This window comes from Poromitra crassiceps (genome assembly GCF_964638095.1).
Source record: "Poromitra crassiceps genome assembly, chromosome: 23".
Lineage (NCBI taxonomy): Eukaryota > Metazoa > Chordata > Actinopteri > Beryciformes > Melamphaidae > Poromitra > Poromitra crassiceps.
In genome coordinates this window covers 3,371,462-3,383,511 of record NC_139639.1, presented here as the reverse complement: position 1 = coordinate 3,383,511, position 12,050 = coordinate 3,371,462, and the positions used below count along the sequence as shown (strand labels likewise).

The 12,050-nt window shown below is 49.6% G+C and overlaps 1 protein-coding gene across 1 annotated transcript; it reads left to right on the top strand.

Moving 5' to 3' along the window:
• Positions 1-4,649: 4,649 nt before the first annotated feature.
• lingo3b (leucine rich repeat and Ig domain containing 3b) lies at positions 4,650-6,798 on the top strand (the record flags this gene model as incomplete). The annotated part of the gene is made up of 3 exons (XM_083659384.1): positions 4,650-5,204; positions 5,360-6,103; positions 6,232-6,798. The coding sequence occupies 3 exons, from the start codon at positions 4,650-4,652 to the stop codon at positions 6,796-6,798; spliced, it is 1,866 nt and encodes a 621-aa protein (XP_083515510.1).
• Between the last annotated feature and the right edge of the window lie 5,252 nt (positions 6,799-12,050).

Here is a 12,050-nt window from a genome sequence, read left to right as displayed (position 1 = left end):
AGTAATTTGATTGGACAAGAGGGATCCTACCAGTGCTGATATTTCACGATAACGCACTGGCGCTTCACTGTATGTAGATCACTCCGCTTCACAGCTGCTCTAATCAACAAAACGCTTCACAGCTGCTCTAATCAACAAAACGCTTCACAGCTGCTCTAATCAACAAAACAAACACCAGCCACGTTACATTGAGTAACACAGCTACCGACAGCGGATTGATTGATTGATGGATTTATTTCCTAACATAACTAACATGCCATCACCAGACTCTTATTTCACTGGCTGTACAATAAATGAAAACGTGCAAATCAATGTGTATGATAAAAAGTAGGCAGCCTGCAGTTAATTAGGCTACATTTTCGGCAACTGGTAGTGGAAAGCTGAGGGGACTATTTTTGTTGGCGGAGGAATAAATAGAGAAATCATATATTTTCTCAGCTTTTTGTCATTTCTTTAATCAGCTTTGTTTAATAGAACTGTTGTATAAAAGCAATATCACACTCGAGGTCGTGCTGTTGTCTAATATCGTGATGGCTGTGATTATCTTCGGCACTCAGCCTGCGGCCTCGTGCCTACGACCGAATCACAGCAGTGACGATATTAGCCAACAACAGCACTCCCTCTCATGTGATATTGCTTAAATACATACATTACATACTGTACATACATACATACATGCATGCATACATACATACATACATACATACATACATACATACATACATACATACACACACACACACACACAGACACACAAACAAACAAACACACACGCACAAATACACAATCACACACTAATACACATACATACTGTACATACATACATACATACATACATACATACACACACATACACACCAGCCAATGACTATATATTATCTATATTTTCCTCCAGTTTTGCAGCTGTCTTCTCTTGGCAACATGGTCACATGTTTAATCAGAGTCACCTGATTGCATAAATCAGGTGAACCCACCGGTGTGCAGACATCTGGCTGTGGTCATCAGTGTTGGAGGAACTGCAAGTATGAGCTGATGAGTGGGAGGGCAACATCTGTTCATTAGGTTATCTAACTAAAAGTTAGCTATATTTAGCTTCTGGTCACTTTTTGCCTCCCAGACTCTGCCTCCTCCTCCTCTGTCTGGGTGCCTTAACATCTGGCCGCTGCTCATTTATGTGGAGTGCATCTGGGGACTCCTGTGATGACATGTGCATGTCTGTCTTGCAGGCAGGCAGGCAGACCTGGTCATGCAGGTGACTGTGTGCATGTCTGTCTTGCAGGCAGGCAGACAGACCTGGTCATGCAGGTGACTGTGTGCATGTCTGTCTTGCAGGCAGGCAGGCAGACCTGGTCATGCAGGTGACTGTGTGCATGTCTGTCTTGCAGGCAGGAGGCAGACAGACCTGGTCATCCAGGTGACTGTGTGCATGTCTGTCTTGCAGGCAGGAGGCAGACAGACCTGGTCATCCAGTTGACTGTGTGCATGTCTGTCTTGCAGGCAGGCAGGCAGACCTGGTCATGCAGGTGACTGTGTGCATGTCTGTCTTGCAGGCAGGAGGCAGACAGACCTGGTCATCCAGGTGACTGTGTGCATGTCTGTCTTGCAGGCAGGAGGCAGGCAGACCTGGTCATGCAGGTGACTGTGTGCATGTGTGTCTTGCAGGCAGGCAGGCAGACCTGGTCATCCAGTTGACTGTGTGCATGTCTGTCTTGCAGGCAGGAGGCAGGCAGACCTGGTCATGCAGGTGACTGTGTGCATGTGTGTCTTGCAGGCAGGCAGGCAGACCTGGTCATCCAGGTGACTGTGTGCATGTCTGTCTTGCAGGCAGGCAGACAGACCTGGTCGTCCAGGTGACTGTGTGCATGTGTGTCTTGCAGGCAGACAGACCTGGTGGTCCAGGTGACTGTGTGCATGTGTGTCTTGCAGGCAGACAGACCTGGTCATGCAGGTGACTGTGTGCATGTGTGTCTTGCAGGCAGACAGACCTGGTCGTCCAGGTGACTGTGTGCATGTGTGTCTTGCAGGCAGACAGACCTGGTGGTCCAGGTGGCGAGACACACTGTAAGGCTGACCCTCTGCTCCGCCATATGAATATGACTGCAATCAAATACACAAAAGGGCAGGCACAAGACACATGTCAGCCCACTGGACCGACCAGGAGGGACTTGTTTGCCCTGGGACCGACTGAGGGTGAACCCAACCATGTGTGTGTGTGCGTGTGTGTGTGTGTGTGTGTGTGTGTGTGTGTGTGTGTGCACGCGCGCGCGTGTGTGTCTGTGTGTGTGTAGGTGCGTGCGTGGCCACATTTATTCGCCCCACTCACCCGGATGATGCGCAGGCTCCTCTGGGTCCATGTCTTTGATGGAGTGTGTGTGTGTGTGTGTTCTAAGGATCCCGGCCTGTCCTTGAGTCAAACAGGGAGTCCTTGAGTCAAACAGGGAGGACCTTGGCTGGCTGCAGAGGCACGGCGACGCTGCCGCTGACCCGTAGGATAACACTCTGGGGAAGGGGTGGAGACAGGTTTCATCCATCACAGAGCCACCAGCTAAATGGGCAGTGGCCACACACACACAGAGATATGCCTAAACACCACCCGGGTGGTGTTAGAGGAGCGAGAAGAGGAAATAATACCATAATGTTACTGCCACACAAATGATTTCGGAAGAGGCTAATTTGCCTTGATTTTTTCATCATTATAAATAGCTCGTTATTTCAGAACATCTGTACGCTGCCGATGTTAGTTTTTCGGATGACTCTGTTCCACTCTCGGGCGCTTATATTCCGCGGGGACGGCGAGGTCTGCCGCGCTCGCTTGTTGTGGTCATGCTGCGTGGCTGCTGCTTCGGCAGAGCGAGGCTGAGACTTCGCTGAGAAGTGGGTCAGGTTTTTGTGTGCAGCAGTTCTGCACAGCAGCCTCCTTATGCATAATGTGCCTGCGTTTTGTCTCCCAGCTACACAGAGAAATCGTGCCAGATTTCAAGTAGATCCTTCAGATAGGAGATCTGTAAAAAAAAGTGTGTCTTCCGGGCCCGTCTTAAAATTACGGGCCTTATCCGCCCCGAGGCGCGATGAGACACAATCTTTGGGGTTTGTACATGTATAAATGTGTGCGTGGGTGTGTGTGCGTGTGCGCGCGTGTGCTCGTGCGTGTGTGTGTGTGTGTGTGTGTGTGTGCGTGTGTGTGTGTGTGCGTGATAAAGTGTGTGTATGCGTGTGTGTATATATGCAGGCACATGGGAAAGAATTTATGTCTGCCATCGTTTAAATTTAGTTCCAATCCTGTTTCATCCTGTTTGATCTCATTGATGCCAGAGCATTTATTAAGCAGTTGGATACGATTATGCTTTAAAGAGGAGGCTCTGTTTTCTAACTTTGTTTGAAAGAGACGGAGACAGAGCCGGGCCCGAGTCAGAACCTGATGATGGTTTTTTGGCTCGTCTGAGAAGACCCAGCTCATATATTATGAATCTGTTTGGCTCTGCGCTCTGCCTTTCTCCACTGCAGTCATCAGATCGCATTTGAACATGATAGCCCCTCGGTGTCAGTGATGATGATGATATATTCTCTCTCATTCCACCTCCATCTGAAGAACCAACAACCGAGCAAAGAGTCAGAGTTTACAGCTGGGGCTTTCTCAAAACGAAAACTTTCCTACTTCCACACTTCCCCCCCCCTCCAAAAATTAAGTTTTCCTCCTCGTATCAAAGTGTTCTGGCCACTTTAAGCGTTCCGGTACGGAGTTGGACGGCGTTCCCGGATTTTAACGCCAGGTGCTCTTTGACTGTCTCGGAGTTGAGAACACCGTGTGGGCGAGATGATGACAGGCTGCCTCGAGGAATGTTTAAGCGCGAGTGATTCATCTGATCTTGCTGCTGCGAGGAGGAACAAAATGATTTTTAATTCATACAAATGTCACCTCCTACGCATGCACGCACCAGCAGCACATACATGAACAAACACATGATATGATCTCCTCACATTTCATCGATGTTGCATGCATGGTTTCCAGGCATAACTGTTTATCTCCTTGCATTGCATCATCCAGACAAGTTCAGTGTGTATTTATACATGGTAATAATAAATTCATTGTGTTTGTCTAACTGGAGCAGACCACCTCTGTGCTGGGAGGGGTGAGATGCAACATGCATGAATTCAGCAGAAAGCCAGAAGCTCCCTCACATGACTTCCAGTGTCCCAGTTAGCCAGCTAAAACCATAGATGAATTAATCAATAGACAAATTATTTAAAATATCTTTACTGAGCCATATTCCTATAATGGGAGCTAGTCAGTTCTATTTTAATGGCTTGTCATTAATATATCTCAAAAGCTCACTGGGTTTCAGTAGAGTATGATTCACTCTGTCGGAAGATCATTTACAGCATAGATAATTTAAAGCAGTATGGATGTAATTTTTATGAGCTTGTGAGATGATAGGTGATCTAACTGGCTCCATCTTTCTTTCTCATATCCTCTCTCTCTGCCCCCACCCTGGAACATCACATATTCTATACTCCTTCACATTTTCTCTCCTTCTTTCTGCCCTCTCCTTCTGTGCTATTCCTGTCTTCCCTTCTATCTGTTTTTTTTTTGCAGGTGTATGGTGCACTGACCCTGCCTGTGATAGGCTAGGAGTCAGAGGACCAGGGCCATGATTGGCTCGCCTGGCCCTGGTGGGCGTGCCTTAGTGCCGTGGCCGAGGGTGTGGCGATGGGTGCTGGCTGCTCTTCTGGTTACCACGGTCACCTTGATGCTGCCGGCGGGTGGCCAGGCGTGCCCGCCGCGGTGCGAGTGCTCGGCTCAGCTGCGGTCGGTGGCGTGCCAGCGCCGGCGCCTCACCAACATCCCGGAGGGCATCCCCACGGAGACGCGGCTCCTGGACCTCAGCAGGAACCGGCTCCGTTGGGTGCAAGCGGGCGACCTGGCGCCGTACCCGCGGCTGGAGGAGGTGGACCTCAGCGAGAACCTCATCGCCACATTAGAGCCCAATGCCTTTGCCAACCTCCAGAGTCTTAAGGTGCTGAAGCTGAGGGCCAACCAGCTGAAGCTAGTGCCCATGGGGGCGTTCACCAAGCTGGGCAATCTGACCAGCCTGGACCTCAGTGAGAACAAGATGGTGATTTTGCTGGACTACACCTTCCAGGACCTGAGGAGCCTGAAGCACCTGGAGGTGGGAGACAACGACCTGGTCTATATATCCCACAAGGTAGGCCTGTCAGCATCTTATCTTATGCTTTACTAATGAAATATTGGCAGGAGAAGAATTAATAGTTTATTGAAGTTAGAAGTAGGGTCTCAGTGGATCATGATTTCATATCAATACCACTTGGATATATTGATCCTGTGTTATGCATTTCCCAGGCATTCTCTGGTCTGGTGGGGTTGGAGGACCTGACTGTAGAGCGCTGCAACCTGACGTCCATCTCCGGCCAGACACTGTCCTACCTCCGCAGCCTGGTCGTCCTACGCCTGCGCCACCTCAGCATCACTGCCCTGGAGGACCAGAACTTCCGCAAGCTCTCCAACCTGCGGGGTCTGGAGATCGACAACTGGCCGTACCTCGAGTACGTCTCCCCTCTGAGTTTCCAGGGCCTGGACCTCCGCTGGCTCTCCATCACCAACAGCAACATCACCTCTGTCCCCTCCGCCTCCTTCAAGAACCTGGTGCACCTCACCCACCTCAACCTGTCCTACAACCCCATCGCCACGCTGGAGCCCTGGGCCTTCAAGGACCTGCTGAGGCTGAAGGAGCTCATCATGGTCAGCACGGGGCTGGTCGCGGTGGAGCCCCACGCTCTCGGAGGCCTCCGCCAGATCCGGGTCCTCAACTTCTCCTCCAACGACCTGCAGACTTTGGAAGAGGGCTCCTTCCACTCTGTCAACAGCCTGGAGACGCTCAGAGTGGACGGGAACCCCCTGCTGTGCGACTGCCGTCTGTTGTGGATCCTGCAGCGACGCAAGACCCTCAACTTTGACGGCAGAGTGCCGGTCTGTGCGGGGCCGGTGGAGGTGCAGGGGCACAGCCTCAGCACCTTCACCGACTCGGCACTGTTCGATCACTTTACGTGCCAGAAACCTAAGATACGCAACCGTAAGTTACAGCAGGTAAATGGAAATGATTACAACAACGGTATGGTATTGAGGTCATGCTCATTGCTTCTACAGAGAAATATTATGCGTATAAGTTCTTCTGAGTTTCCTCCATCATCTGTTGTTGCTCCGTTCTCCTGCAGGTGGTCGCTCGTGAGGGCCAGCCGGTGAATTTCTTGTGTCGAGCCGAGGGAGAGCCCGCGCCCGCGATCGTTTGGATCTCGCCACAGCGCCGACGGATCACGGCGAAGAGTGCGGGCCGCATCACCGTCCTCCCGAGCGGCACCCTGGAGATCCGCTACGCCCAGCTCACCGACAGCGGAACCTACATCTGCATCGCGAGCAACGCGGGGGGTAACGACACCTACTTCGCCACACTCACCGTCCGCGGCCAGCCGCTGGACGCCGCCTCGGCCTTTTTCCTCAACCGCTCACTGTACAACGGCGAGTTCAACGACACCAATCTGAACGGCACGCGCGTTTTCCTTAAGTTCACCTTGGACCTGACCACCATCTTGGTCTCCACGGCGATGGGTTGCATCACCTTCCTGGGGGTGGTCCTCTTCTGTTTCCTGCTGTTGTTCGTGTGGAGCCGGGGCCGCGGCCAACGCAAGAACAACTTCACAGTGGAGTACTCTTTCCGGAAATCGGAACCCGCCGCCGGAGGCGCCTCGGGAGGCGCCAGGAAGTTCAATATGAAAATGATATGAAACAACGCAGCCAGGGGTCCCTCGGGGGAGGCATGAGCACGTCCCAAAAACGTGTTTTTGACGACACGCAAACGCACACAGCCGCTGACTCGCAAAAGATATATAAAAGGATAGAATAACAGGTGGTCGTCGTGGCTCTATTCTAATTGGGTGAAGCGCTTCAAAAAGCAGAGCCATGAGTCGATTTGGTTTGATTTGTGGCTGAAAACTAATATGGCCCTGAGCTCTCTGCCTCTCAGTGGTTTTAATCAGCTCGTGGTAAAAAATGTGTTTGAACTATAATAATAAGGAACTACAATACTGATCATTTTCAAGGAGCTACTATATTGTCGTTTTTTTTCGCTTGATAAGAATAGTAGCCGTTAAGAGTTATAGGATATAAGTTTATAAAATCGGCATGCTCACTGGGCTGTGGAGTGTGGGTAGTCCTATCTCTCTCCATTACAATAATGAGAAAATGAAAACGGTCGTCCTATTTCATTTCAATTTCACTTTACTGTCTTCGAAGCAGTCGGGAATTTTAAAACGAGTGTGATACAGAGAGACATGACTACCACCCAGTCACAGCAAACTATAGCTTATGCTTTTCTACAGCCTGCCTTGCTAAGAGTCTTTGCTTAAGCATGTCAAATTGCAAATGAGAGTTAAGTTTGTTCACTAATAAGTTCACAACCACTGAATAAAAAGAAACAATTTTGTACGACAGTTTGGATATCTTTTCTAAAGTACCTCTTCTGGCCACAGCCGGACGGGTGAGGTAGGTTCTTGTAGGGTCAAAAGACTTCATCAAGCTTCAACCAAAACATTACCACATCAGATTTGTTTTGATCAACAACAAAAAAAAACTTGAAAGTCAACGCTTGTAGAAATTAGTAGCTAATTTGATTAAGAAGCTAATTCATTTGCATGGCTCACATGCATGCTAAAACATTAGAAGAAGAGAAACAAATAAATTAGCCTTTTCTTCTTTGTGAGAGTTTTTGCGACAAGGTACGCTGTGTGAGTTTGGGACGAGTGCACTGGCCGAGAGCTGCCGCGGGCGGCCCGTGGCCCGGGGAGGTTTGGTTAGGAAGTCAAGCCCACCGGACACACGGGCCGCCCCGGTAACCATAGCAACCAACACAGGAGAGCGCAAGGGGGGCGGGGTCGGCGGCTGCAGGAGGCTTGTTGGGTTGGAGTGGGAGTGGGGGTCGGAGGGGGTGGGGCTTGGGGGGTGTAGGGAGAGAGGTGCCGATCATGTGACCTCTCCTTCCTCTGCCCTCCCATCACCACCTCACCTCACCAGCCCCTCTCATCACATGACCTTTCATCCCGGGTCGGCCGCACACCCCGCCACCGCCCTCCACTGCGTTGGCCAACGCCTGACCTTCACAGGGCTGCCAGGGGGGGGCAGCGTGGAGAGTCGGCGACATAACTCAGAGGCACAAAGAGGACAGTAAAGAAGTATAAGGCTTTTTCATGGAAACACACATTTATACACACACACACACACACACACACACACACACACGCACACATGCCATATCCAAAAGATATATGCTCAGCATACTCAAACCCGTATACAGTAGAGGACACATGCAGTTAAGCAGTGGTGGAAAACGCAACATAAAAACACTCACAGTCTCACACATTATGTAGACACACACACCTTTTCTCAGGAGGAAGTGATATGGCTAGCTAGCCTATTAGCGCCGCCAGCGTGATCATTCATACAGACGAACACTGTTTACATCATAACATTCCAGCAATACAATGAAGCCAAATTCATTCTCTAAAACCACGACCGATGTTCAAGTTGGGTCGATGGAATAAAGCCATAGTATTAGCATGTAGTGTTGTTTAGTATTTTGATGGCAGTAGTTGCATGATTCAGTTGTATAATAATAATTATCGCCACTGCCATAGTACAAGCTGTCAGGATGATCACAAGACCATCTGCTGTAGTTGGGTTTGCAGGAAATTGCAGCGCCCCACCCCCCCAACACACACACACACACACACACACACACACACACACACACACACACACACACACACACACAGAGAGAGAAAGAGGTAATACCATATCTAGGTTATTTGCAATTTGAGTTACAGCAATCAGCATCACGGCTACACATGAATAGGCAAATTGAATCCATTAGTTAGCGCAGCAGCAGCAGCTAGCAGTGCGACGATGATGACTCTTCTCCCTCTGTCTCTGAGTGCGGTCAGTGTGCGAATGTCTCTGCCCCCCTAGCCCAGTGCATCCCCCCCATCGCCCCACCCCCCTCGCCCCCACTGGGTCCTCCTTCGGGAGGGGTCCCTGGCTGGAGACCAAGGATTCAAACTGTAAATGAAGTCGTGTTAACCCTACCCAGGCCATGTTGCGTCGTGTAGTAGTGGAAAGTACTGTGGTTTAAATAATGATCATTTAAAAACGGCATTTTTGTTGCTGTTAGGTTGTCTTCTTTTTGGAATTTCCTCAGTTGATGTTCTCCGTGACCTTTAGCTGTTAACCGTCTAAAAGCCCCTCCTCCCCTCGTCTGTGTGGGGCTGTTCTGTTCTCAACACCTAATCAAGTTCCCCGTACACTGTATGTGTGTGTGTGTCTGTGTGTGTGTGTGTGTGTGTGTGTGTGTGTGTGTCAGTGTGAGTGTGTATGAGAGAGAGTATGTGTGCGCGCGCATGTGCGTTTGAGGATGTGTTCCTGTGTGTGTGCGTGTGTCAGTGTGAGTGTGTATGTGTGAGAGAGAAAGAGAGAGTGTATGTGCGTGCGCGCATGTGCGTTTGAGAATGTGTTCCTATTTGCATGTGTGTGTGTGTGTGTGTGTGTTAGTGTGAGTGTGTGTGTGTGTATGAGAGAGAGTATGTGTGCGCGCGCATGTGCGTTTGAGAATGTGTTCCTGTGTGTGTGTGTGTGTCAGTGTGAGTGTGTATGTGTGAGAGAGAGAGAAAGAGCGACTGTATGTGTGTGCGCGCATGTGCGTTTGAGAATGTGTTCCTATTTGCGTGTGTGTGTGTGTGTGTGTGTGTGTGTGTGTGTGTGTGTGTCAACCTCAACCAGGCCGAGCAGTAGCTTGACCATGGGACATGAGCCATAGGCTCACTTACCACACTGTGCCAAAGACCTAATTAGCTAATTAGCTCATAAGACGCTCAGAGTCTCAAAAGTTTTGCCAAAAGAATTTCGACAAACTTCGGCTCCTTGTGAAGCATGATGAAACCAGGGTTTCTATGTCAGGATGAATAGCTGAACAGTTGTTAAAGATTCATGAAGTTAGATGAGACTACTAGATGAACGAGCTGGCCTGGTTTTTTTCTACGCCGCCTTCAACAGCGCCGGCGGCCATTTTGGCAATCAGCGTTCACTCACGGTGTTGAGAACAGGACGGCGCCCATCGTGGATGTTCCCTCTCCCTCAACCGATTCTTTTTGTTCTTCCGTTCCCCCCTGTATTCCTCAGTGCAATCTAGGTTTAGAAGACAGTGAGAATGTGTGTCGTGATTGTCGACTGTGTTGTTGTGTAAACCAATCACAAATGTACGCATAGATGAGGGTGTCTTTCATTTAATTCTCTTCTTCTCCTTCTCCCCTCCCCTCCCCTTCCCTTCCCTGTCTTCTTAACATTTCCTTGTTGACCCTGTTCACAGTATTCGGGTGGAATATGGTTGTGCGGTAGCTAGACACGTGTTCTCTGTAGTCAGTGTTGCTGTGTTTTGATTCGTTGCTCCTTGTGATGTCATCAACCCACGGAGCAGTGATTGGAACAACAAGAGAGGAAAAATCTAAGGAAAAGGGGTGACCCAGGTTCCCTAAAAAACATTGGTCCCCCATCCCACCATGGCCCTGCTCATCCCCGGATACCGCTTCTTCTGGGACTTTCCATTTCTGCACAGCGCGCTCTGGGATCTTTCTCTGGATGGGAAACCCCACAGACTGTATGTATTTTCCCTGCCGATATCTTGTCACACTTAAACTAACAAATGTAGAAAGGGGGTGGGGGGGGGGGGGGGCACTGCAAATACCATGACTGAGTCTCACAGTCAAATTTTTAAAACCATCACTTTCGTAAGTACGCTGAATCATTCTGAACAAGGTAACAGTGCATTTGCCATGCTGGTCAGGGTCGGAGCTAAAGCACCTGTATCCATTCAACCTCCGCAAGTCCTTGATGAGAGTTATAACTCAGTTCGCTTCAGATAAAGAGCTCTTTGAAGTCACTCTGAGGCCTGGATCTATCCTGTCCCCTCCAGCTCCGTCTCCCGCTGCTCGATCGTCAAAAGACTGTAGCGGTATCAATGTTAAACATTTTTAATTGATATACAGTAATTGGTGGCATTAAGGGCTGCCAAACAATCCATGAGCAGTTCTCTCTCCTCAAAGAAGAAGTGCCAAAAAGCCTACACACGGGCTTCGAAGCCAGGCACCGCCTCCGTGTGGCAGGCAGAGAGACGCCGCCATGTGTGTGTGGATGGATATCAATGGGAGCCCGGAGTTTTGATTCATCTCATCTTGTGCGAGTCTTGAGAAAGTAGGCTGAGCGATCCCCCTGCTCCCTCCTCCAGCTTCGTTGTCCTTGCCTGGGGGTTACCACAGTCTAGACGCCCCATTTAGAGCAGCGGCAACTCCGCTATTAGGATATCGTCCACTGGGGAGCTCTTCAAAGACACCGACCAAAATAAGACAAACCCGCAGACACAGATAATCACGGCATCATTACCCCGTTATGGCTGAATTATTCATATTGCGACGCATATATGTGTAACACTGTTACCATCGCCTTTCACAGTGAACGCAGCTCGGCGCCGCCGCCGAGGCTTTTTTCTGCCCTTGATGGTGCTGCTGTTAATCCTCCCCATCTGTTCGCTACCGAAAACATCAAAGGAATCGTTGTTTCCACCGCGCGCATTTGGGCCAAAGAAAGTAAAGATGGGGCCAAAGATTTTAAGCGGCACCTTTCAGATTGAACATCACTAATTGACTCTGGCCTGCAGTCATCTCGCTCTACATTAGCTCCTAAATGAATCCATCTCTGACTCCAGATCCTACAGCTGCTGTTTTTGATTAAGATTAGATTAGATTTGAATTATCAGAGCTGAGAGGAGCAGTAATGGGATGTCGGAGTAGTGAGCTAGGCTAATTTGGTGATTACTGGGCTTATTAGCCCTGTTGCCAGAATAGACTTAGAAAGAGATTGTAATATGGTAGGGTAAACGTCATTCTGTCATCTAAGTCGATTACATGTCCATCAAATACCGAAAACGCCGCTCGTG